We start from the raw sequence: 27,967 nt of genomic DNA, 5'->3' as shown, positions 1-27,967 counted from the left end.
GAAAAGACAAGTGAGACGAAAGCACCTTGAAGAACCTCCAACCTGTGTTGCACCCATCCAATGTTATTCCTTCCTTCCGTATGTTTTTCCGGTCGCTGCAGATTTGTAGACTTTTCATCCAACAGCAGCCAACTTACTGCTTTGTGTGACATCGAAGATTTTTGACTGCACTCTTTGGTTTCCTCTCCGAACCTCTACTGTGTGAGTCTGTCCGTAAACAAGTATCGTTTCGAAGGAGCAACAACACTGGGAACCACACTGCTTGGGAATGCAACTTCCGTGGGACTGCAATTGTGTCCTGTAAATAAAGTTTATTATTATTTTAATTTAATTTGTTTTGTTTGCAACAAAACTAAGCTTAAAATGCACAGTTGAACACTGAAATACACTGGCTCACTACTGACTAAGTCAACAACTCACCCCTCGTTGGTGGAGAGAGACACATTATATTCAGAGCAGTTCTGCGCTTTAAACTCACAAAACATATGTTCGTGATAGTCGTTGGTGCAGTCCAGATGTGTTTCCGTATCAACACCTGTATGACACAGACATCACACGAGCAGACAGCAGGTAGGGAGGTCAGGTTATTGCTTATTTAAAAAACGATCTACATGTGCAGTATATTATACGTACCTGGGAGAGATATGACAGTGGTTACGTTCGCTATGATCAGCAGGAAAATAAAAAACATCCTTTCTCGCCTGAAAGCAAACCCAAACACGGATAAGTTTCTTCCTTAAAAACAACAAATAACTCTGAGACATGTTCGGGTGACGTAGAAGTTGCCTACCTGTGTAGATCCGCGCTGAAACGTAATTTATTCCATGTGTTTCCCTTGAAAATCAACAATCCAAACATGAGTCGTTTACACCCTGCTGCTGTTGTAGGAGGAAGTGAGCACAGGGCGGTACACACACTCTCACACACACACACACGCACACACACGGTCTTCCTGGTTTTGAAAGAAAGCTTTTAGTCAGACCTTCAGTTAGATCTATTTCGACCTCACTCAGACCGTCACCACGGTCTTTACCTTGAATGATGTCCTCATCTCCCTATCCTCGAGACCATATATCAACAATGTCACGTGAGTGACCATAGGGGGCTGGGCTCGCCGCCCATAAAGCTCCCCGGTGAGCGCGGCCGCCTCCTCTTTGCTTCACTCGCCTCATCCGAGACCGGCGGGTAAGTGATATATTTTGGGACTCCACTTGTATCAATCCGCCACTTTTGTGCAGGCGCCTTGAGTCCCTGAGGATTGTATGTGGTTTTCCCCTTTTCTAATAGCGAGGCAGAGGGTTACACTGCATGTGTTAAACTCTGCTCTTTGTTTCAGGCAGCTTAATTTGCTGCACCTGGTACTAACTACTCTTGCTTGCACCTTCTGGTAAGTGTTGTTCATCTCACGCTGTTTGTTTCCATACAGAGTTTTTTCTCTTACAGGAGTGAGTAGAAAAGTTTGGAAGCGTGATCACTAAATCATCTCTTCCTAAAGGCAAGTTGATTTAGATCGGGGGTTTATCTATTTATTTATTTATTCATTCTTAATTCACAAAAGTGACACAGAAATGTCCTCACATTTGTGCCGTTATTGCCGGGGTATCATGGATCCCCGTAATGGCCACCGTGAATGCCCTACTTGTTTGGGCATGGCACATTTGATGGATGATATTGAGAACCCCTGTGTAGCAGCAGTGGAACTGCCTGTGGAGGAGCGTGTTAAAAGAGCCAGATGGGTGGAGCAGTCTGTTCGTGCTGGGGCCGTGCAGCCTCTACCAGCCCAACTAAATGAAAGGGGACACACCAAGGAAAGCCAGTGGTGATGACAGATGCTTCCATCACAGGTTGGGGAGCAGTCTGGGAAGGCAGTCTGGGAAGGCAGGATGGTGCGTGGTTCGTGGATACCCCCTTGGGGTGGCGAACACATCATTGTTCTGGAGTTGAGAGCGGTTCACCTTGCTCTGAAGGCTCCTTTCCTCCATCCAGGGCAGGCATGTCTTGATAAGAACAGACAGTTCTTCAACTGTGTATCATATAAATCACCAGGGAGGCACAAAGTCCCTGCGTTGCCTCCAGGTGGCACAGAAACTCCTGTTTTGGGCCTTTCAGCATCTGGCTTCATTCAAAGCTATCTTTATCCCAGGGATTGTAAATCGAGCAGCAGACCTCCTGTCCAGGATTGGTCCTCTCCCAGGAGAGTGGAGGCTTCATCCAGAAGTTGTATCCCTCTTATGGAGTCGGTTTGGCACGGCTCGGGCCGATCTATTCGCATCAGCAGAGACAACCCACTGCAGGATGTGGTTCTCTCTGAAAGGCCAGTGAGGTCCTCTAGGCCTAGATGCACTATCTCAAAAATGGCCGGAAGGGTTGTTGTACGCTTTTCCTCCATTCCCTCTGATTCCCCAGTTACTCAACCGGATTGCCTCGGGCCACTACGAGGTGCTGTTAATAGCCCCCAGGTGGCCAGGGAGGCATTGGTTCCCAACGCTCCTTTGCCTGGTTCACGGTCAACCATGGGCCCTGCCAGTCAGAGCAGACCTCCTCTCCCAGGCAGAAGGTCAGATATGGCACCCCAGATCAGACATCCTGCAGCTTTGGGCTTGGCCCCTTCTCAGTACCTCTCTCAGGGGTTAGATGAGGCTGTCCTGAGGACCATAGACAATGCCCGGGCTAACTATGGCCAAAAATGAAGTGTGTTTTCTACATGGTGTCGCAACAGACAGGAAAATCCAGCCACTTGTCCTATTGAGCTGGTTCTCCGCTTCCTTCAGTCACTTTTGGACTCGAACAGAGTCATGCGTCAGGCGATGTCATGCGCCCCGTATTTAAGGAGGAGGCCGTGTTTGGCTCACCCTCCATCCGTTTCCGCTCCTCTCCAGTGGGTCTTTGGGTTAAGCGTGGAAGAGGTACTTTTGTTGCCGCGGCGGAGTTTGGCGTTTTGGTACAACAGCCAGCGCCTCCCTCAAATATCCCCCTCATACGCAGTGCGACTGACCGCTGGCGTGGGATCGCTCCGCCGGGGACCTTTGGGGTGCAGTTGCGGGTCTGCTTGGTAAGTAACGTTGTCTGCCTATCTCTCGCTTATCTCACCCCAGCTGACTGTTTATGTTATGCTACAGCTGGATTCAGCTGGATTTGTGGACCAATCAGAGAGCTCCTTCAGGTAATTTGGACCAAACAGATCAGTGTGGTTCTCCTGGTGCAGAGAGTACGAGTTATCATCACCAGCACCTGCAGAGCAGAAAACAGCAAATTCACACCAATGCAGCAAAGATTTACTACTTTGCTTCATGTGATTATACACACACACACAAACACACACACACACACACACACACGTACCTTGCAATTTGGTTATTTATTCAATTTATTTTTCATGGTATATCCCACACTAATACTCCCACAATTCCACATTTTTGTCTTAAGCATTTGCTACATTTATTACATTTACAACACTCAGAATATCTGAAGAGATATATGCAGATTAACATATTTTGTATAACCAAAATGCCTAACTTGCATAATAGTTAAAAAAAATGCAAATGTGGAATGGACGTTATGTGCTGCTTGGTGAGAAATGTGCAGGCTTAAAGGGGGAAGGACTTGTGTCTTTCAGCAGGATATTGACACAAAGCTCACACACTGCAGCACCAAATAATGTCTGAAGAGGGTTAGGGTTTGAAACTGACCTACAATGAGTCCTGACTTAATCCTATTGAAAACCGTTGGAAAGAGCTCAAATCTGCCAATAATGGGACTCCTGCTGACTGAGAGCTTGAAGGCCATGCAACGTAGCACAAAGTACCAGCAGACAGATTAAGGAAGCTTCTAAATGGCTACAGGAACCATGCAGAGGTGCTGATAGCTGTCTGAGTACATTTTGTGTTTGTATATTGTCACTGTTATGCAAGGTTCTTTTTTTTTGTTCAGTAACCTCGCTCCATCATTATATTAAAATGTTCTGGTTATATACGATATTGGTTCATTTGCATCTATTACTTTAGTTATTCTAAATTTCGTACTTGAAATTCAGCAGTGCCAATAATCCAGTACTCAATCTGTATATGTATATATGTATACATCCATGAATATATGTAAATAGTATATGCACAGTATACGTTGATATGTGTGTATATGTATATAGTCCCCTACAGTGCCAGTGGTCCCACAGTGTGTGTGTTCTCCATTTTCTCTGTTCCCCACTTTGGTTCCAGAGGTCAGCGTTGCTCAAATGGTCCATCAGCTATAGCAGACACAACAGGATGAACTGCACAATGTTAGTTCAGAAGAATAAAACTTGCTGCTGTCAGTCAGTAGGTTAAATGTCTGTTACCTTAAACACAGCCTCAGTCTGTTCCTGCTCCTCTGGTTCGGCCTCCCACGTCCCTGCACATCAACATAATAATAACCATCATCTTTATGAGGCAACATCTCGTAGAATCAACATCCTCAACAACAAACCTCACCTTGAGCTTGAGAGCTGCTGGATATGTCCTCTGCAGGGGTCTCAACCCTCTGTGTTAGGTCTGAGTTGAGTCTTATTGTTGTGGGTTGCCAACTGTGCACGGTGTTTGTACCATCACCTGAACTGGCCTGCCTCTCTCTGTGCCTGCTGGACCGCAGCCCTGCAGGTGAACAGGTCAGCCCGTGAGGTTTCTGAGACAAACTTGAAGTGATGCAGATGTTTACGTGCATGTCCTACCTCTCCTGCGTCGGTGTGCCTGTGTGCTGGGCAGCATCCTGTAGACTCTGTAGGCATTGCTGCCTCTCTTCCTGCTGTGCCTCGCAGCTCACAGATGTCAGGCAGAGAGTTCAACGCACAGCGAAAATTTGCCTTCCATGTCTTGGGATCTGGTTTGTCTTCGCCTGGATGGTAGCGTCCTAAAGCGAACAAGCATGGGGACAAAGACTGGTCCAATACTGTGCGTTGTGTGTAGTCCAGGTACTACTAATGTTGTGGGGACCTAAATCTATTTACACATTCTTTTTATGGGGATTAATCAGGTCCCTATACATGATTCATTACATTTTAAGGTGAAGACATGTTTTAAGGTTAGGTGTGTGTGTTCCAACAAGTATTGGTTAGTTGCATGAGTCTCACAGAGCTTCATTTTGTTTGTTTGTTTCTCTGTTATTTAGCAGGATACTGGATGGATTACCAACTGTGCAAAGGGTGAAGGAAGAACCCCTTACATTTTAAACTAAACATGGAGAAGCAGCATTCAGTTGTTATGCTCCACACATTTTTGGAACAAGCTCCCAGAGAACTGCAGGTCAGCTGCAACTCTTGGTTCTTTTAAATTCAATCCTGAAGACTTTCCTGTGTGCCTCTGCTTTTGTTAAATCAAATAATTACCCATTCATTAAACTTAATCTTTTATTCAAGATTTCTCAGAGAATAATTCATGGATCATGATGAAAAATCGGACTTGTTTAGGGGACTGATGGGTTGTTTATGAGGTCATATGCAGATCTAGTGAATTTAAATGTGGCTTCATAAGGGGACTGCTGGGCCTTGGCAGAGGTTTGTGCAATTCTAGGTTTGTTATTTGTTAACAGATAAAATCAGTGTGAATCATTTATAACTATATATTGTTATAATATATATATATATATATATTGTCTGTGACATAGTTGTAATTAGTGACAATTAATCTGTCGACTGATTAAACAGCTAAATAAAATAAGCATCAGGTACATGAGCTGATATCTTAATAAAAACAGGCCCGACAGACCACCTATCATCGACTGAACAGTCAAGTGACTTCATCTACTGCTGAGTTATTTCTCGCATTTAGCACCTCTGTGTGATTTGGACCTTCAGACAGTCACTGGAGCTTTAAAGGATCCACTGGATCATTTACAGAACACAAACAAGGAGCAGAGGTAATATCAACTATTTTAAACTTTACACAGCAGCTATTTTCCACTCTGAAAAACTATATTGTTGATCCTTATATGTTCTGTGTATTATTATTATTATTTGTATTACTTTATTATTTATGTTGCTGATTATATCATTATTATTGAGCAGTTGAACTTTGCCTGCAACATGATCCTCCTGCACATTCACAGCAAGTAAAGTGGAGCTTTCCCATGTGATGTGATGCTGCTAGAGTCACAAACCATGACTTTCCCAAGACAGGCGTCTGTGTGTGTGTGTGTGTGTGTGTGTGTGTGTGTGTGTGTGTGTGTGTGTGTGTGTGTGTGTGTGTGTGTGTGTGTGTGTGTGTGTGTGTGTGTGTGTGTGTGTGTGTGTGTGTGTGTGTGTGTGTGTGTGTGTATGGCATCTATGCTCAGAACCCATTAAGCAAAAACATCTAGTGATGAGATGATCAAACAAAAGCACTTCACATTAGATTTATTATATGAAATGAATTGTTAAATTATTAAAGTGGATTCTGTACACAAAGTAATCCACAAATGAGCAAAATCCAAAGAAAGTTGTCAGTGTTTTTTCTCTGGTTTCTGTAAACAGGTAATCTGACACAGATTACTTTTTAAAGTGTCCTGAACATCATGACAAGATGCCAGTTGAATGAACTGAAAGGATTAGCACGGATTATTTGTAATTAAATATGAGTTTTACATATTTCGATCAGTGTGTTGCTCACACTAAAACAAGGGGAAATTAAATAGGGTTTCATCAGCCCTGTCAGTTGAATTGATCTGAGGCTAATTCTGTGTTGAATTGACACACAAACACTGATGTTATCATTGATTGCTTTGGATTCTCATCATTTGGCTGCAAAGTAGGATGATGCCAGGAATGTGGTAGATCTAGAAAGACGTGGACTAAACAAAACAACCATGTTTGCTCTGTACTGGAAAAATATCTGATAGGGAGTAACAAGGTCTGAAATTTCCTATCAAAAATTATTTAAATTCAAGAAATGAAATCATTCAGTAAAACTCCAGCGTATGAGCTAAAATACTTTGGATTGAAGGAGAGGAGTCAAGACAAAAAATACATTTAAGAAAAACAGTGTGATGAAAGTGAAGTTGTTGGGCTCCTACCAGTGTGCATGGCCCAACTCTCATGAAGAGAGTAGCATCTCGGTCAATACTCCAGCCATGGCGAGCAGCATGTGTCCATGGGACTTGGAAGATTTGTGCTGACTGTAGAATAAAGAGTAAAAAATGATCAGGTTTTATTGTTGCCAGATAAGTTTTCTGACCAATGTCCCACAACATTTTTTTGCTTTCAGGTGTACAGTATGTGGATCTGCAGCTGTGTGTGTGTGTGTGTGTGTGTGTGTGTGTGTGTGTGTGTGTGTGTGTGTGTGTGTGTGTGTGTGTGTGTGTGTGTGTGTGGGTGTGTGGGTGTGTGGGGCTTTGAAGGTGAGATGCAGCACTCTACCTGGTCCAGCCAGCTGACCCCTGGATACCTCCCAGAATGAATCTGCTCCTCCAGCCACGGCCTCAGCCTCAGCCGGCCTGGTTGCTGCATGCTGCGGTCCGAGCGTCAGGTGTGCAAGAGGAGCTGTTCAGTGCAGGCGCGTCACCAGCTTCACGAGACTTTCAGCAGTGACAGAAAATTTCAATGGAGCTCAGATTAAATCAGAGGTTACTCTGGGACACCATTGCTCCTCCCCTGGATTCTTCCAATCAAAAACCTTCTTCACTGCTTAAGTGGCCTCTCCAATTACAGGAAATACAGTAAATACTGTATCTTGTTCTCATGTGAGTGTAAAAGTGCATAAAACTATGAGCACTTTTTCACAGTTCTTCAAAATAAAACATGCGGTAAATCAAATGTACAATATATCTGTATTTGGTTTAAATACAGGTCCAGTTTAATTAAAGGTCCAGTGTGTAAGATTTAGGTGAAAGAGATCTATTGGCAGAAGTTGAATATCAAATAATATGTGTGTTTCATCTAAATTGGACCAATTGTTGTTTTCTTTACCCTAGAATGGGCCTTTTATATTTAAATACTTAATATTTACACTACCGTTCAAAAGTTTGGGGTCACCCAGACAATTTCGTGTTTTCCATGAAAACTCACACTTTTATTTATCAAATGAGTTGCAAAATGAATAGAAAATATAGTCAAGACATTGACAAGGTTAGAAATAATGATTTTTATTTGAAATATTAATTTTGTTCTTCAAACTTTGCTTTCGTCAAAGAATGCTCCATTTGCAGCAATTACAGCATTGCAGACCTTTGGCATTCTAGCTGTTAATTTGTTGAGGTAATCTGTAGAAATTTCACCCCACGCTTCCTGAAGCACCTCCCACAAGTTGGATTGGCTTGATGGGCACTTCTTGCGTACCATACGGTCAAGCTGCTCCCACAACAGCTCAAGTGGGGTTGAGATCTGGTGACTGCGCTGGCCACTCCATTTCAGACAGCATACCAGCTGCCTGCTTCTTCCCTAAATAGTTCTTGCATAATTTGGAGGTGTGTTTTGGGTCATTGTCCTGTTGTAGGAGGAAATTGGCTCCAATCAAGCGCTGTCCACAGGGTATGGCATGGCGTTGCAAAATGGAGTGATAGCCTTCCTTATTTAAAATCCCTTTTACCTTGTACAAATCTCCCACTTTACCAGCACCAAAGCAGCCCCAGACCATCACATTACCTCCACCATGCTTGACAGATGGCGTCAGGCACTCTTCCAGCATGTTTTCACCTGTTCTGCGTCTCACAAATGTTCTTCTGTGTGATCCAAACACCTCAAACTTTGATTCGTCTGTCCATAACACTTTTTCCAATCTTCCTCTGTCCAATGTCTGTGTTCTTTTGCCCATATCAATCTTTTCTTTTTATTGGCCAGTCTCAGATATGGCTTTTTCTTTGCCACTCTGCCTAGAAGGCCAGCATCCCGGAGTCGCCTCTTCACTGTAGCCGTTGACACTGGCGTTTTCCGGGTACCATTTAAAGAAGCTGCCAGTTGAGGACCTGTGAGGTGTCTATTTCTCAAACTAGAGACTCTAATATACTTGTCTTCTTGCTGAGTTGTGCACCGGGGCCTCCCTCTTCTCTTTCTACTCTGGTTAGAGACCGTATGTGCTGTTCTCTGAAGGGAGTAGTACACACCGTTGTAGGAAATTTTCAGTTTCTTCGCAATTTCTCGCATTGGAATAGCCTTCATTTCTAAGAACAAGAATAGACTGGCGAGTTTCACATGAAAGTTCTCTTTTTCTGGCCATTTTGAGAGTATAATCGAACCCACAAATGTGATGCTCCAGATACTCAACTAGCTCAAAGGAATGCCAGTTTTATAGCTTCTCTCACCAGCAAAACAGTTTTCAGCTGTGCTAACATAATTGCTCAAGGGTTTTCAAGGGTTTTCTAATCATCCATTAGTCTTCTAAGGCGATTAGCAAACACAATGTACCATTAGAACACGGGAGTGATAGTTGCTGGAAATGGGCCTCTATACACCTATGTAGATATTTCATTAAAAACCAGACGTTTCCACCTAGAATAGTCATTCACCACATTAACAATGTATAGAGTGTATTTCTGATTAATTTAATGTTATCTTCATTGAAAAAAACAGTGCTTTTCTTTGAAAAATAAGGACATTTCTAAGTGACCCCAAACTTTTGAACGGTAGTGTACATCTGGATATTTACATCTGGAGCGAGTTCTTATGACAACTGAAGGCTACCACAGCTTCTCCTTAATGTTTGAAAAGGGAGGGTGAGGTGAGGGGTATTCAGCTGCGACATGCAACCTCACCACTAGATGTCACTACATTCTACACACTTCACCTTTAATGTCAGTGATCATGTTGTTTTTCAGCAATGGTGTGTATTTATAAATATGGCCACCAGGAGGATGCTGAGTTACTTTTTACTTTTGTTTTCATATCCCAATGTACTAATGAATCAGTAAGTGGATTTTAAATATGACTGGGCATTTTTGTTCTTACTGTGAGACACAATAACAGGTCTCAAAATCCTTTACTTACTGGGTCCAGCAATGTTTGTGCCAGTAACTTTAATGTTAATTTCAGATGTGTCTAAGATGAACTGATGTCAATTGAAAAAGCTTCTTTTGTTTTACAAAATAAAAAAATCAGAAGCAATAACCAAAAAGCCATGATCCACAGGCCACAGTGTTAACAACTTTTATTTGAACAAAAAATATACCATAATAGTAACATTTACCACTGATTCACACGTATTATTATGAAAGAGGTTTCTTCCTCACTGTGGTTATAAGCATAGAATGCTGTGTGACGCTTGTGTGTGTTTCTATGGAAGCGTCTCAGCAGTTCCACAGAAGAGCAATGAGGAAGTTGCCAGCGAAGCATGACAACTGTTTGTCAAGGCTTGTTTCAGACACAGGCGTTAGTCACTTCTGGTCTCTTGAATCAACTTCTTTTTTTTTTATCCAGATTCATGGCCAAGGCACAAAACTTGAACTTAAAAAAGAGCCTTAGTTAACTATCACATGCGAGTTACAGATACATTAATTCCCTGTGGCCCTTTTTGTTCAAACATTTAAAAAAAGCTTTCCTCTCAAAAGTACTGCATGTTCTCAGACAGATAATGTTTTCATGTACAAACTTTACAGATGTTTTACATCAAAACAAACCATGTCATCTAACAAAATGTCCAAAGTAGCAAAGCATTCACAAACTACTTGTTCTTTAAAGTACAAACGTTATCTCATCATTACGGAAGAGTAGGGTCAGGCATAAGAAGAAACATGACAGGATGCATTTCGAGAATAAAGTGGAAATGTCAAGAACTAGAACTAAATCAATTTAGGATGTGAAGTAATAAAGTGGTAATGTCCCAAATAAAGTCAAGTCGTTTTTTTCATCAAATCCAGTTACAGGAGTGACTGACAGTAATGTAAGCTGCCCGTTTACCAATCTTTTCAAGCTTGTGTAGTTTCTCCCTATGAACAGTTTTTTGCACAGAACTAACAAGGATCACCACACTGCGTTTATGTTCTAAAAGAGAATTCTCTTGTTACTAAAAAACAATTTTGTGCAATTTAACCAATTCATTTACGCAAGCATTTATGCAATCATGTGGGCTAACGTGTATTCACTACATTTTGACTCTATTCTCGGAATACAAAATGAGGAAACAAATCTTGGCATTGTATTGACAGTAACCAAATTCCTCAACAGTAAAGACGCAGACATTACATATATTAATCATATAAATTAATGGAAAAACAGGAAAGCATCAAAATTCAGTGCAACACACTCTGATAAAACTGTGAAAACTGCCATAGGCAGGTCAGCAGAGAGCAAAGAGAGAAAAGGTCTCTGAAGCTCAGAGAGAAGAGTCAAGGAAACCTGGAATCGCTAGTGAGATGTTGGTGAATGATTCCACTGGAAATTTGTCTCGATGTTACTCACTAGCAGGCTGCCCCACTAGAGTTTGAAATGGCTGGTAGAAGATGACACTTACGGGTTGAGAATTCCACCTCTTTGCTGCTGTCACTAAACTTGCTGCTGCGATTAGTGTAGCTCCTCACAGTGACAACATATGTCGTGCTTGGCTTTAAATCTTCACCGGATATTTCATAGATATTCAGGTTGTCCATGGTTTGTGGTTTGAACGACTTAGTGACCTGCAATACAGAAACAAGAAATCAAATGCCTTTGCCTAGTCTGTGTCTTTATCTGTCCAGGACGATTGATCTCAGAGTAATACAGTGTGACATCTCTCCTACATTTTCTGTATCTCCTTTACGGTACATCACTTCAGCAGTCAAGCTGCTTAAAAATCCCTGCATGTTGTTTTCCACTTGACTTGAAAATTCCCGTTGACTTCGTCTACTGAGATGATTGTTGGGACTTTGGGCTTAACTGTAGAGGAACAGGGAAAAGACAAGTGAGACGAAAGCGCCTTGAAGAACCTCCAACCTGTGTTGCACCCATCCAATGTTATTCCTTCCTTCCGTATGTTTTTCCGGTCGCTGCAGATTTGTAGACTTTTCATCCAACAGCAGCCAACTTACTGCTTTGTGTGACATCGAAGATTTTTGACTGCACTCTTTGGTTTCCTCTCCGAACCTCTACTGTGTGAGTCTCTCCGGGAACAAGTATCGTTTCGAAGGAGCAACAACACTGGGAACCACACTGCTTGGGAATGCAATTTCCGTGGGACTGCAATTGTGTCCTGTAAATAAAGTTTATTATTATTTTAATTTAATTTGTTTTGTTTGCAACAAAACTAAGCTTAAAATGCACAGTTGAACACTGAAATACACTGGCTCACTACTGACTAAGTCAACAACTCACCCCTCGTTGGTGGAGAGAGACACATTATATTCAGAGCAGTTCTGCGCTTTAAACTCACAAAACATATGTTCGTGATAGTCGTTGGTGCAGTCCAGATGTGTTTCCGTATCAACACCTGTATGACACAGAGGTGAATAAGATAAAAACCTTGGTAGTGCCTGACATCTTAAAGGTAGGATGGTAAATTGTTTGTGAAACACTTTTTATCTTATTTGTTGAAATCCTCTTCACGCTGCAATAACGTGTGATAAAATGTCAACAGAAGATGACACTTACGGGTTGAGAATTCCACCTCTTTGCTGCTGTCACTAAACTTGCCGCTGCGATTAGTGTAGCTCCTCACAGTGACAACATATGTCGTGCTTGGCTTTAAATCTTCACCGGATATTTCATAGATATTCAGGTTGTCCATGGTTTGTGGTTTGAACGACTTAGTGACCTGCAATACAGAAACAAGAAATCAAATGCCTTTGCCTAGTCTGTGTCTTTATCTGTCCAGGACGATTGATCTCAGAGTAATACAGTGTGACATCTCTCCTACATTTTCTGTATCTCCCTTTTTACGGTACATCACTTCAGCAGTCAAGCTGCTTTCGAAAAATCCCTGCATGTTGTTTTTCCACTTGACTTGAAAATTCCCGTTGACTTCGTCTACTGAGATGATTGTTGGGACTTTGGGCTTAACTGTAGAGGAACAGGGAAAAGACAAGTGAGACGAAAGCGTCTTGAAGAACCTACAACCTGTGTTGCACCCATCCAATGTTATTCCTTCCTTCCGTATGTTTTTCCGGTCGCTGCAGATTTGTAGACTTTTCATCCAACAGCAGCCAACTTACTGCTTTGTGTGACATCGAAGATTTTTGACTGCACTCTTTGGTTTCCTCTCCGAACCTCTACTGTGTGAGTCTCTCCGGAAACAAGTATCGTTTCGAAGGAGCAACAACACTGGGAACCACACTGCTTGGGAATGCAATTTCCGTGGGACTGCAATTGTGTCCTGTAAATAAAGTTTATTATTATTTTAATTTAATTTGTTTTGTTTGCAACAAAACTAAGCTTAAAATGCACAGTTGAACACTGAAATACACTGGCTCACTACTGACTAAGTCAACAACTCACCCCTCGTTGGTGGAGAGAGACACATTATATTCAGAGCAGTTCTGCGCTTTAAACTCACAAAACATATGTTCGTCATAGTCGTTGGTGCAGTCCAGATGTGTTTCCGTATCAACACCTGTATGACACAGACATCACACGAGCAGACAGCAGGTAGGGAGGTCAGGTTATTGCTTATTTTAAAAACGATCTACATGTGCAGTATATTATACGTACCTGGGAGAGATATGACAGTGGTTACGTTCGCTATGATCAGCAGGAAAATAAAAAACATCCTTTCTCGCCTGAAAGCAAACCCAAACACGGATAAGTTTCTTCCTTAAAAACAACAAATAACTCTGAGACATGTTCGGGTGACGTAGAAGTTGCCTACCTGTGTAGATCCGCGCTGAAACGTAATTTATTCCATGTGTTTCCCTCGAAAATCTACAATCCAAATATGAGTCGTTTACACCCTGCTGCTGTTGTAGGAGGAAGTGAGCAGAGGGCGGTACACACACACACACACACACTCACACACACACACGCACACGCACACGCACACACACGGTCTTCCTGGTTTTGAAAGAAAGCTTTTAGTCAGACCTTCAGTTAGATCTATTTCGACCTCACTCAGACCGTCATCACGGTCTTTACCTTGAATGATGTCCTCATCTCCCTATCCTCGAGACCATATATCAACAATGTCACGTGAGTGACCATAGGGGGCTGGGCTCGCCGCCCATAAAGCTCCCCGGTGAGCGCGGCCGCCTCCTCTTCGCTTCACTCGCCTCATCCGAGACCGGCGGGTAAGTGATATATTTTGGGACTCCACTTGTATCAATCCGCTGCTTTTGTGCAGGCGCCTTGTGTCCCTGAGGATTGTATGTGGTTTTCCCCTTTTCTAATAGCGAGGCAGAGGGTTACACTGCATGTGTTAAACTCTGCTCTTTGTTTCAGGCAGCTTAATTTGCTGCACCTGGTACTAACTACTCTTGCTTGCACCTTCTGGTAAGTGTTGTTCATCTCACGCTGTTTGTTTCCATACAGAGTTTTTTCTCTTACAGGAGTGAGTAGAAAAGTTTGGAAGCATGATCACTAAATCATCTCTTCCTAAAGGCAAGTTGATTTAGATTGGGGGTTTATCTATTTATTTATTTATTCATTCTTAATTCACAAAAGTGACACAGAAATGTCCTCACATTTGTGCCGTTATTGCCGGGGTATCATGGATCCCCGTAATGGCCACCGTGAATGCCCTACTTGTTTGGGCATGGCACATTTGATGGGTGATATTGAGAACCCCTGTATGGCAGCAGTGGAACTGCCTGTGGAGGAGCGTGTTAAAAGAGTCAGATGGGTGGAGCAGTCTGTTCGTGCTGGGGCCGTGCAGCCTCTACCAGCCCAACTAAATGAAAGGGGACACGCCAAGGAAAGCCCCCCGAAAACGTAGGCATGAGCACACCCCTGTTCGCAGGTGGGACAGGCTCCCAAATCTTCACAGAACCCTGCTGGTTTAGCAGGATGACACTCAGCTGCAAATCCTAGCTGCCAATACGTGGTCTGTCAGAGAGGTTGGGTAGAGTTGAGGCCCAGTACCCGGCCACAACAGCTATGGCATCGGGGCATGGGCACTCAAAGGAATCCTCCCCAGACAGATTACCCTCCTATCAGGAGGAGAATGTGGTCCAACCTCAGCAACATGGGTGACAGTGAGCCTTCACCCACGGACGTCATCTCAAAGGTTTCAAGTGCGGCAAAAATTGTGGGGCTCAATGTTCCAACTGAGGCTCCTGCTCCAGTGGATGGGATTTGGGCCGGCATCACTCAGTCCCAGCAATCAGTTATTGTACCTGTGGCTGGTGACTATTTGCACATGCTCAGGAAAGCATGGAACATCCCTAGTGGTGCACCTCAGTTCAATGCAGGTTGCCGGAGACTGTCTAAGATACAGTATGCTCCTGAAACAAGAATGGGGGATATGCCTCCAGTTGAGCGGGAGATGGCAGCCTTAACATAAGGTGGGTAACCGCCAATCCACGCTGTCCACTGAAAGAGTGTGATAAGTTGGACCGACAGGTGTGTCGGACTTATAATGCAGCCACACGAGCAGCACGTTCGGGCAATGCACTTGCCATTTTATTGGCAGCTCTTAGGAGAACAGCCAACCCAGAGGACCAGGACACCATGAGCCTGATAGACTCTGCCCTTGTCACTCATTCCCAACTTACAAGGGACATTGGTGCAGCTATGTCATCTGCCATGATGTCACGGAGGCATATCTGGTTGGCACAGACAACTCTTCCCGAGAATATCAGGAAAGAACTGACCAATGTGCCAGCACACGTTTTTCATCCTGACTCCCAGGGTGTGTTAGATAAGGCTCAACAGTCTCGGCGTACCAGAGAGTCTGTACAGCGCACGTTCAGAGGGGCTGTGACTACCAGGTATAAACTTAGGGGCTCCCAGCCTCCCCACCAATCATCATCCTGGGCTTGTAAGGAGCCATGGGTGTATGGCAGGCTACAGGATTCACAGCCTCTGGTGACTCCAAACAGCCTTCACAACGTCGACGTGGGTCCTATCCCCGTTTTTCGGCTAGGGATGCACCCCAGTGGAAGCGCCCCCCCAGAGGTTCAGGACCTCAGGGTGGTACTGCCTAGGGATGGAGGGGACACGGTAAATGCAAAAAGCAACCTCGAGCCAAGGCAGCAGGTGACTTTTCTGGGACTTTGTTTGAATTCCCTTACGATGTCTGCATCCCTCACCTCTCAGAGGGTGAGGAGGATTCTAGCCTTCCTGGAACGATTCCGTCTCGGCAGGCAGCTAGAATTTATCAACTTTCAGAGGATGCTGGGGATGATTTCAGCCGCAGCAGCTGTTGTTCCTCTGGGCCTCCTCAGGGCCCGGCCAATGCAGAGGTGGCTGAATGCCTTCAAGCTCGACCCGAAGCTGGACAGACACGTGAAACTTCGTGTGACACGTGCATGTCTCCAAGCCTTACGGCGGACCGGGTGCTCCTGCTCCAAGGAGTCCCCCTCTGGAACATTCCATCGAGGAGGACAGTGGCGATGACAGATGCTTCCATCACAGGTTGGGGAGCAGTCTGGGAAGGCAGGATGGTGCGCGGTTCGTGGATACCCCCTTGGGGTGGCGAACACATCATTGATCTGGAGTTGAGAGCGGTTCACCTTGCTCTGAAGGCTCCTTTCCTCCATCCAGGACAGGCATGTCTTCATAAGAACAGACAGTTCTTCAACTGTGTATCATATAAATCACCAGGGAGGCACAAAGTCCCTGCATTGCCTCCAGGTGGCACAGAAACTCCTGTTTTGGGCCTTTCAGCATCTGGCTTCACTCAAAGCAATCTTTATCCCAGGGATTGTAAATCGAGCCGCAGACCTCCTGTCCAGGACTGGTCCTCTCCCAGGAGAGTGGAGGCTTCATCCAGAAGTTGTATCCCTCTTATGGAGTCGGTTTGGCACGGCTCGGGCCGATCTATTCGCATCAGCAGAGACAACCCACAGCAGGATGTGGTTCTCTCTGAAAGGCCAGTGAGGTCCTCTAGGCCTAGATGCACTATCTCAAGAATGGCCGGAAGGGTTGTTGTACGCTTTTCCTCCATTCCCTCTGATTCCCCAGGTACTCAACCGGATTGCCTCGGGCCACTACGAGGTGCTGTTATAAGCCCCCAGGTGGCCAGGGAGGCATTGGTTCCCAACGCTCCTTCGCCTGGTTCACGGTCAACCATGGGCCCTGCCAGTCAGAGCAGACCTCCTCTCCCAGGCAGAAGGTCAGATATGGCACCCCAGATCAGACATCCTGCAGCTTTGGGCTTGGCCCCTTCTCAGTACCTCTCTCAGGGGTTAGATGAGGCTGTCCTGAGGACCATAGACAATGCCCGGGCTAACTATGGCCAAAAATGGAGTGTGTTTTCTACATGGTGTCGCAACAGACAGGAAAATCCAGCCACTTGTCCTATTGAGCTGGTTCTCCGCTTCCTTCAGTCACTTTTGGACTCGAACAGGGCGCCCAGCACCATTAAGGTATACACTGCCGCAATTTCTTTCTTCCATGGGACAGTGGGAGTTACAGTTGGGAGACATCCTCTAGTGTCTCAGTTCATTAAAGGAGAATACCGCCTGCGACCAAGCAGGGCTCCCAGGGCTCCATCGTGGGAACTCCCCTTGGTATTACGGTCCCTGATGCAGTCTCCCTTTGAACCCATAGGGCAATCCAGCCTTAAGTCTCTATCTCACAAAACAGCTTTCCTCCTGGCTATATGCTCTGCCAAAAGGTTGAGTGAATTGCATGCTCTGTCTATAAGTGACGATTGTTTAAGATGGAGGGCAGGTGACTCGGGTGTGTCTCTCTGGCCAAACCCCTCGTTTTTGCCTAAAGTCATAAACCCTCAGACGGTAAATCAGGTGGTTGAGATCAGCACTTTTCAACCTGATCCAGCTCTACTGCAAGAGGAAGCCGGCCTGCCTACTTTGTGCCCAGTAAGGGCACTGAAGGCTTATATTGCACGCACAAAGTCTCTGAGGGGCTCACACTCAGTTATTTGTCTGTTTTGGTGGTAAAAAAGTCGGCCACCCTGTGTCTAAACAGTGTTTGTCCCATTGGATCGTTAACACTATCGCTGAGGCCTATTCTGGACAGAACCTACCAGTCCCAGATTCCTTGGTAGCTCATTCCACCAGGTGTGTGGCCACTTACTGGGCTGCTTTGAAGGGGGTCCCTCTTTCAGAAATCTGTGCAGCAGCAACATGGAGTGCTCCCTGCACGTTCTCTAGGTTCTACAGGATCAACGTGGCTTCCCCCACACCACTGGCTTCCGCGGTGCTGCTCTCAGCTGCTGGGCGAGGATGTGAGGCAGTGGAGTCCTCTGTTCTTCGCAACCCTGATGATACTAGTCATCCAAGGTAAAGACCGTGGTGACGGTCTGAGTGAGGTCGAAATAGATCATAAGTTATGACTATAACTATGGATCTGAAACCGAACGATGACCATCACCCTCTCTTGTCACTCAGAACAGGCTGAGGCGTTCAGACAAGGAGGAGGCGGCCGCGCTCACCGGGGAGCTTTATGGGCGGCGAGCCCAGCCCCCTAAGGTCACTCGCGTGACATTGTTGATATATAGTCTCAAGGATAGGGAGATGAGGACATCATTCAAGGTAAAGACCGTGGTGACGGTCATCGTTCGGTCTAATAGATCCATAGTTATAGTCATAACTTATGTTGTCAATATCTATGATACTAAAAGGTATCAAACCCCCAAATTTATTGAATGCCCAAAGGCACACCATTTAATGGTGTCATGTGTAGCCAGATGCGCGCTCCCCCCCCTGCCGCTGGGGGGCGCTTTACCTGTTGTAATGGCGCACTGGTGGTTAGGCGACGTCATGCGCCCCGTATTTAAGGAGGCGGCCGTGTTTGGCTCACCCTCCTTCCGTTTCCGCTCCTCTCCGGTGGGTCTTTGGGTTAAGCGTGGAAGAGGTACTTTTGTTGCCGCGGCGGAGTTTGGCGTTTTGGTATAACAGCCAGCGCCTCCCTCAAATATCCCCCTCATACGCAGTGCGACTGACTGCTGGCGTGGGATCGCTCTGCCAGGGACCTTCGGGGTGCAGTTGCGGGTCTGCTTAATGAGTAACGTTGTCTGCCTATCTCTCGCTTATTTCACCCCAGCTGACTGTTTGTTATGCTACAGCTGGATTCAGCTACATCTGGAGAGACTCCCACCCTCCGGGTTGCTGTGGCTGTACCTTGGCATGACAGGGTGGTGCGTATGGTCCCATTAAGCATCAAATTCTGTTATTTTGTCCTTTGAATTACTAAATTTGTTTATTCCCCTTCCTAGAGGCCCTGCTCCTTCGTCGGCTGTCATTGGCCACCACGCTGTAGACGGACCTGCTGTTTTGGCTTTCTGAAACTGTGTTTTGGCTTTACTGGAAATTGCACTGGCTTAAACGACACTTTTATGAACTGTTGCGGCTGATAAAGGCACGGTTCGAACAGTTAAAGACTGCCTGGCTCGGACCAAGGAAGTGTGTCGTTTTTAAAAGTATTGTCTCGTTCACTGTGGCTCTCCACGCTACACCTCCACGGCGCATGGAGTGACCACCTCGGAGGGACGCCCAGCTTTTAGTAACCTTTAATCTTATTTACCTTGTTTATATTGGTTTGTATTTTGTTGTTTTGTATGTGTGGTTTGTTTATTCGTATGGAGTTAACACTGACATGTTTTAATTATCTTTTTATTGTTGGTCAGGTACTGTGGGCCTGAGGCGACGACCCAATCCCTGGTGGTGGCGTTTCTTCACAACCCGTTTTGTTGGTTTGCAGTGTCGCGGGTGGTTAGTTTATTAATCCTTCCCCTTTTTCTTTGGTTCTCGTCGCCGTGGTAGGTCCCAGCCCTGTCCCTGTGTGATCTTGTCATAAGTGTTTTATTTCATATGTTAATTGGTATTCTGTTTGTTTGTTTGTTTCATTGTGCTTTTGTTTGCATTTATTTGAGTTATATTAAAGTTCTTTTGTACTAGTTAAACACGTCTCTTGCCCCGTGATTCAAACGAACCTGTGCTGTTGCACTTACAATACTTTAGTATTTCCTGTTGGTGAAATTCCCCAGGTGGCGTTGTGGCAACCTTTCACTATCCCCGATTTCCCTCACGCTACACATGCTTAAGGTATCATATGCACAACAGCAGATAGACAGGAGGAGGAAAACAGCTGAAGGTTAGAAACAACACACGTATGTTATACGTTCAACAGGAGAACCACTGGTCCACAGCATCAGGTTTTGCTGATTTGTGGACCAATCAAAGAGCTCCTTCAGGTAATTTGGACCAAACAGATCAGTGTGGTTCTCCTGGTGCAGAGAGTACGAGTTATCATCACCTGCAGAGCAGAAAACAGCAAATTCACACCAATGCAGCAAAGATTTACTACTTTGCTTCATGTGATCACACACACACACGCTTAAACATGTACCTTGCACTTCTGTTATTTATAAAATTTATTTTTCATGGTATATCCCACACTAATACTCCCACAATTCCACATTTTTGTCTTAAGCATTTGCTACATTTATTAAATTTACATCACTCAGAATATCTGAAGAGATAAATGCAGATGAACATATTTTGTATAACCAAAATGCCTAACTTGCATAATAGTAAAAAAAAATGCAAATGTGGAATGGACGTTGTGTTGCTTGGTGAGAAATGTGCAGGCTTAAAGGGGGAAGGACTTGTGTCTTTCAGCAGGATATTGACACAAAGCTCACACACTGCAGCACCAAATAATGTCTGAAGAGGGTTAGGGTTTGAAACTGACCTACAACGAGTCCTGACTTAATCCTATTGAAAACCGTTGGAAAGAGCTCAAATCTGCCAATAATGGGACTCCTGCTGACTGAGCGCTTGAAGGCCATGCAACGTAGCACAAAGTACCAGCAGACAGATTAAGGAAGCTTCTAAATGGCAACAGGAACCATGCAGAGGTGCTGATAGTTGTGTCTGAGTACATTTTGTGTTTGTATATTGTCACTGTTATGCAAGGTTCTTTTTTTTTGTTCAGTAACCTCGCTCCATTATATTAAAATGTTCTGGTTATATACGATATTGGTTCATTTGCATCTATTACTTTAGTTATTCTAAATTGTGTACTTGAAATTCAGCAGTGCCAATAATCCAGTACTCAATCTGTATATGTATATATGTATACATCCATGAATATATGTAAGTAGTATATGCACAGTATACGTTGATATGCGTGTGTGTGTATATGTATATAGTCCCCTACAGTGCCAGTGGTCCCACAGTGTGTGTGTTCTCCATTTTCTCTGTTCCCCACTTTGGTTCCAGAGGTCAGCGTTGCTCAAATGGTCCATCAGCTATAGCAGACACAACAGGATGAACTGCACAATGTTAGTTAAGAAGAATAAAACTTGCTGCTGTCAGTCAGTAGGTTAAATGTCTGATACCTTAAACACAGCCTCAGTCTGTTCCTGCTCCTCTGGTTCGGCCTCCCATGTCCCTGCACATCAACATAATAATAACCATCATCTTTATGAGGCAACATCTTCTAGAATCAACATCCTCAACAACAAACCTCACCTTGAGTTTGAGAGCTGCTGGATATGTCCTCTGCAGGGGTCTCAACCCTCTGTGTTAGGTCTGAGTTGAGTCTTATTGTTGTGGGTTGCCAACTGTGCACGGTGTTTGTACCATCACCTGAACTGGCCTGCCTCTCTCTGTGCCTGCTGGACCGCAGCCCTGCAGGTGAACAGGTCAGCCCGTGAGGTTTCTGAGACAAACTTGAAGTGATGCAGATGTTTTACGTGCATGTCCTACCTCTCCTGCGTCGGTGTGCCTGTGTGCTGGGCAGCATCCTGTAGACTCTGTAGGCATTGCTGCCTCTCTTCCTGCTGTGCTCCCGCAGCTCACAGATGTCAGGCAGAGAGTTCAACGCACAGCGAAAATTTGCCTTCCATGTCTTGGGATCTGGTTTGTCTTCGCCTGGATGGTAGCGTCCTAAAGCGAACAAGCATGGGGACAAAGACTGGTCCAATACTGTGCGTGTGTGTGTAGTCCAGGTACTACTAATGTTGTGGGGACCTAAATCTATTTACACATTCTTTTTATGGGGATTAATCAGGTCCCTATACATGATTCATTACATTTTAAGGTGTTTTAAGGTTAGGTGTGTGTTCCAACAAGTATTGGTTAAAGTTTTCATGAGTCTCGCAGAGCTTCATTTTTGTTTGTTTGTTTCTCTGTTATTTAGCAGGATACTGGATGGATTACCAACTGTGCAAAGGGTGAAGGAAGAACCCCTTACATTTGCAGTTTTCGTTTACATTTACACTGCAGGTCAGCTGCAACTCTTGGTTCTTTTAAATCAATCCTGAAGACTTTCCTGTGTGCCTCGGCCTTTTGTTAAATCAAATAATTACCCATTTATTAAACTTAATTTTCTTATTAAGCTAACTTAAAAACGTTATTTTCACTATTTTATTTCTTATTTTATTCATTCATCTTTTATTCAAGATTTCTCAGAATAATTCATGGATCATGATGAAAAATCAGACTTGTTTAGGGGACTGATGGTTTGTTTATGAGGTCATATGCAGATCTAGTGAATTTAAATGTGGCTTCATAAGGGGACTGCTGGGCCTTGGCAGAGGTTTGTGCAATTCTAGGTGTGTTATTTGTTAACAGATAAAATCAGTGTGAATCATTTATAACTATATATTGTTATTGTTAACACTGTCTGTGACATAGTTGTAATTAGTGACAATCTGTCGACTGACCTTCAGACAGTCACTGGAGCTTTAAAGGATCCACTGGATCATTTACAGAACACAAACAAGGAGCAGAGGTAATATCAGCTATTTTAAACTTTACACAGCATCTATTTTCCACTCTGAAAAACTATAATGTTGATCCTTATATGTTCTGTGTATTATTATTATTATTTGTATTACTTTATTATTTATGTTGCTGATTATATCATTATTATTGAGCAGTTGAACTTTGCCTGCAACATGATCCTCCTGCACATTCACAGCAAGTAAAGTGGAGCTTTCCCATGTGATGTGATGCTGCTAGAGTCACAAACCATGACTTTCCCAAGACAGGCGTCTGTGTGTGTGTGTGTGTGTGTGTGTGTATGGCATCTATGCTCAGAACCCATTAAGCAAAAACATCTGGTGATGAGATGATCAAACAAAAGCACTTCATATTAGATTTATTATATGAAATTAATTAAAATTATTAAAGTGGATTCTGTACACAAAGTAATCCACAAATGAGCAAAATCCAAAGAAAGTTGTCAGTGTTTTTTCTCTGGTTTCTGTAAGCAGGTAATCTGACACCGATTACTTTTTAAAGTGTCCTGAACATCATGAGAAGATGCCAGTTGAATGAACTGAAAGGATTAGCACGGATTATTTGTAATTAAATATGAGTTTTACATGTCAGCCAGCTGACCCCTGGATACCTCCCAGAATGAATCTGCTCCTCCAGCCACGGCCTCAGCCTCAGCCGGCCTGGTTGCTGCATGCTGCGGTCCGAGCGTCAGGTGTGCAAGAGGAGCTGTTCAGTGCAGACGCGTCACCAGCTTCACGAGACTTTCAGCAGTGACAGAAAATTCCAATGGAGCTCAGATTAAATCAGAGGTTACTCTGGGACACCATTGCTCCTCCCCTGGATTCTTCCAATCAAAAACCTTCTTCACTGCTTAAGTGGCCTCTCCAATTACAGGAAATACAGTAAATACTGTATCTTGTTCTCATGTGAGTGTAAAAGTGCATAAAACTATGAGCACTTTTTCACAGTTCTTCAAAATAAAACATGCGGTAAATCAAATGTACAATATATCTGTATTTGGTTTAAATACAGGTCCAGTTTAATTTAAGGTCCAGTGTGTAAGATTTAGGTGAAAGGGATCTATTGGCAGAAGTTGATTATAAAATAATCCTAGTTATGTTTTCACTAGTGTGTTTCCTCTAAATTGTACCAATTGTTGTTTTCTTTACCCTAGAATGGGCCTTTTATATTTAAATACTTAATATTTACATCTGAACCTCCACCACTAGATGTCACTAAATTCTACACACTTCACCTTTAATGTCAGTGATCATGTTGTTTTTCAGTAATGGTGTGTATTTATAAATATGGCCACCAGGAGGATGCTGAGTTACTTTTTACTTTTGTTTTCATATCCCAATGTACTAATGAATCAGTAAGTGGATTTTAAATATGACTGGGCATTTTTGTTCTTACTGTGAGACACAATAACAGGTCTTAAAATCCTTTACTTACTGGGTCCAGCAATGTTTGTGCCAGTAACTTTAATGTTAATTTCAGATGTGTCTAAGATGAACTGATGTCAATTGAAAAAGCTTCTTTTGTTTTACAAAATAAAAAAATCAGAAGCAAAAACCAAAAAGCCATGATCCACAGGCCACAGTGTTAACAACTTTTATTTGAACAAAAAATATACCATAATAGTAACATTTACCACTGATTCACACGTTGTATTATTATGAAAGAGGTTTCTTCCTCACTGTGGTTATAAGCATAGAATGCTGTGTGACGCTTGTGTGTGTTTCTATGGAAGCGTCTCAGCAGTTCCACAGAAGAGCAATGAGGAAGTTGCCAGCAAAGCATGACAACTGTTTGTTACTAAAAAACAATTTTGTGCAATTTAACCAATTCATTTACGCAAGCATTTATGCAATCATGTGGGCTAACATTAGTAGTTTGATAAATTCTTTGACTTCATTCTTGAAATATAAAATGTATTCACTACATTTTGACTCTATTCTCGGAATGCAAAATGAGGAAACAAATCTTCCTCCTGAAATTCTTTTCTTGGCATTGTATTGACAGTAACCAAATTCCTCCACAGTAAAGACGCAGACATTACATATATTAATCATATAAATTAATGGAAAAACAGGAAAGCATCAAAATTCAGTGCAACACACTCTGATAAAACTGTGAAAACTGCCATAGGCAGGTCAGCAGAGAGCAAAGAGAGAAAAGGTCTCTGAAGCTCAGAGAGAAGAGTCAAGGAAACCTGGAATCGCTAGTGAGATGTTGGTGAATGATTCCACTGGAAATTTGTCTCGATGTTACTCACTCGCAGGCTGCCCCACTAGAGTTTGAAATGGCTGGTAGGCATCATCCACTTGAGGACAGCTTTGTGAGCCAGCAGGCACGTAGCTGGTATTGTCATCACTTATAGTGGCCACCTTCCTTTCTTGATTTGGCTCAGTTGTCCTACTAGCCCCCTCGTCAACGCTCTCATACCCAGCCTCAACTCTGGGCGCAGGATCACAGGAGGCGGTTGTGTCGGTGTCACTAGAGATTGAGAACAAACTGGAGTCCTCTTCATATGATAATCGCCCTGAATCTGCATTGCACTGCTGATACGACATTTCTGTAGCCATTAGAGGTGAACCTGACAAAGATAAATTAAGAAGCGGACAAGCTGGTGCCCCTTGATCAGGGCAGGTCACCATGTTACCCTCAACAGGATGGTACGCAGAGTCACAAACCATCTCAGCCTGTGTCTGGACTTCAGAGCCGTCCTGATGCGGCAGGTTGGGAATGAGAATTGAATAGCTTTTATTGTCGAAGTCTGATGATCCAGAATTCACCTCCACAGCTTTCACTCCACAGGGAGTGCAGGGAGCGGAGAATAAACCACCGGCTTGGTTGGATTTATTGAGCAGATTGGAGGTAAGAGGTGATACTGGGCTGATACCGGGTAACGCTTTACTGAGGGCATCGAGACGACTGGCCATAATGTCATGCTCTTCTGTGTTAGCATAACTGAGACAAGAGGAGCCGCTGCCGATTCCACTGCTTTGCTGTAAGTTCCCGCTGCAGGAGTCTGTCAGTGATCCCTTTGACCTGATAACCGAGAAACAGGTTTAAAATAAAATGCCAAAATACTCCCATAGACATCCCATAGAGGGAAATGTGTTATACAGTTGATGCACCAATGCAACCATACTCACCAGGATTTGCTGTCATCTGGAATAAGAGGCTCAACACTGACAGAGGAGGTGATGGGTGCCTGGGGCTTCAAGAGCTGCAAACAAAAATGATGAACAAGATTAAGGCTACAAATGTGACAATTTTCTGTTAAAGGCTCAGTTTGGAAATATTATTATCCAATAGACGTGAACCATTGATCAGTGCAGAACCTTTTTTTTTCAATTGATTTCTTCCAGTTGCTGCTGGACAGAATTAAAGTCGCTCAGTACAAAATTATTTTGAGACACCTGTGGTTGCCATGGTAACTTGAGTTTTAATCTAAAAAAAATACAGAATATTACACCAATGGAATTACATGCAGCACATGGCAGTACAGTTGTCCCTAAATGCCACTTATCTGCCCCTTAAGAATGGAAATGCCAGTAAGTATTTTTTAAATCTTGATAGAGTGAATGTCTATTGCTGGGAAAAAATGCAGACGATAAGTAGTATAAGCTTATGAAAATTGTAATGACTATAACTTTGATGTTTAAGTGTGCTTTAGTAAAAACTAGAATAGCACTCAGTAGAGGGCATTCCTCTGCCAAGGCCCAACAGTCCCCTTAAAATTCAATCAAGCTGCACCAAATTATACACACTCATCATATTAGTTCCCTTAAATGTGCTCGATTTTTTTCCCATTGATTATTATCTGGGAAAACTGTGAAAATGTTAAAGAAAGTGAAAAAGAATTCCTGGATGTGGCCCCTGATCCTGATCAACAGCAAAATTGAATGGCTGTTTCCTGGTAATCCGCTCAGTTGGTTTTGTGTAATCTTGCTTAAATTCATACAAACAGACAGTGAAAAAACATTACCTCCTTGGTGGAGATAATAAATATATGCAACAATTGGATCTGCAAGTTGGTGATTTGTGGGTGATTACTGGGTGTCTCACCTCTTCAGCATATGGACGTAAAATAGGAAGTTTGGGATTTGGACAATTGTCCCATGTCCTCCTCACCCTAAAATCAAACATGACAAAAACAAGGTGACACACATGAAAAAGGGAGTTACAGAATTTAAAAGAAAAACATTTTTACCTAACTCATGAACAGAGGCAAGGCAATTTCATGTTAAAAGAGATTCAAGGTGCTGACAGAGAAACAAAGAAGTAAATCTTTTATCTACACAACTTACTTTACAAAACAGTAAAATGCAGCAGTGGCGATGAGGACTGCAGCAATACTGAGGCCGAGGATGAGACCCAAGAGCAGGGCATAATGGGAGGCAGCTGGGAAGTAACAAGTATGAAGGAGGTTTACAGTTTGTACAGATGAAATCTAATACAGAGATTTAAATAGAGAGAGGGACATGCCTTTAAACCTGGTACCAGGCTTGTGTTATGTGTCACACAATAACAGCTTGAGCTGAATTACACCTGTAATTCATGTAAGTAGACTGCGTCAGCAGATGCTGGCATCATCAGTTCTTTAAAGAGCCTAATGATTTCACATTTATTTCAGTTTGAGCGACCACATCGTGCAGCAATGGCAGGCACCAGTAATGTTCATCATGTCCCAGTTTACTGACTAATTCAATGTTTACTCACATCTACTGGTAGTTGGGAACTTAATTTGTGCGGAAGACCTTCAAACGTACAAGGGATATTCACCATCTTGTCCTATGTTCTAAAATCGATGTGTATATCCTTTGCTCTCCAGGAGCATGACTATGAAGATTTCAGGAGGTGAATAAGATAAAAACCTTGGTAGTGCCTGACATCTTAAAGGTAGGATGGTAAATTGTTTGTGAAACACTTTTTATCTTATTTGTTGAAATCCTCTTCACGCTGCAATAACGTGTGATAAAATGTCAACAGAAGATGACACTTACGGGTTGAGAATTCCACCTCTTTGCTGCTGTCACTAAACTTGCCGCTGCGATTAGTGTAGCTCCTCACAGTGACAACATATGTCGTGCTTGGCTTTAAATCTTCACCGGATATTTCATACATATTCAGGTTGTCCATGGTTTGTGGTTGGAATGACTTAGTGACCTGCAATACAGAAACAAGAAATCAAATGCCTTTGCCTAGTCTGTGTCTTTATCTGTCCAGGACGATTGATCTCAGAGTAATACAGTGTGACATCTCTCCT

General features: G+C 43.5%; 1 protein-coding gene, 1 long non-coding RNA gene and 1 pseudogene across 2 annotated transcripts in view; 1 reads left to right on the top strand and 2 right to left on the bottom strand.

Moving 5' to 3' along the window:
* Window positions 1-27,967, bottom strand: part of LOC118105022 — a 34,189-nt gene that overhangs the window by 4,045 nt on the left and 2,177 nt on the right. The window contains 5 exon segments of the mRNA XM_047339580.1: window positions 12,497-12,659; window positions 12,762-12,904; window positions 13,057-13,217; window positions 13,340-13,454; window positions 27,705-27,867. Of these exon segments, the coding sequence (XP_047195536.1) occupies window positions 12,497-12,659; window positions 12,762-12,904; window positions 13,057-13,217; window positions 13,340-13,454; window positions 27,705-27,867 (745 nt within the window).
* On the bottom strand, window positions 119-7,537 carry LOC118105058 (annotated as a pseudogene).
* Window positions 931-7,836, top strand: LOC118105073. The gene is made up of 3 exons (XR_004695088.2): window positions 931-1,185; window positions 1,337-1,387; window positions 7,209-7,836. It is a non-coding gene; the product is annotated as an uncharacterized LOC118105073 (long non-coding RNA).

This window comes from Hippoglossus stenolepis, chromosome 1 (genome assembly GCF_022539355.2).
Source record: "Hippoglossus stenolepis isolate QCI-W04-F060 chromosome 1, HSTE1.2, whole genome shotgun sequence".
Taxonomy (NCBI): Eukaryota; Metazoa; Chordata; class Actinopteri; order Pleuronectiformes; family Pleuronectidae; genus Hippoglossus; species Hippoglossus stenolepis.
The sequence above is the reverse complement of the archived record's forward strand: the minus strand, read 5'-3'. Positions and strand labels throughout refer to the sequence as shown.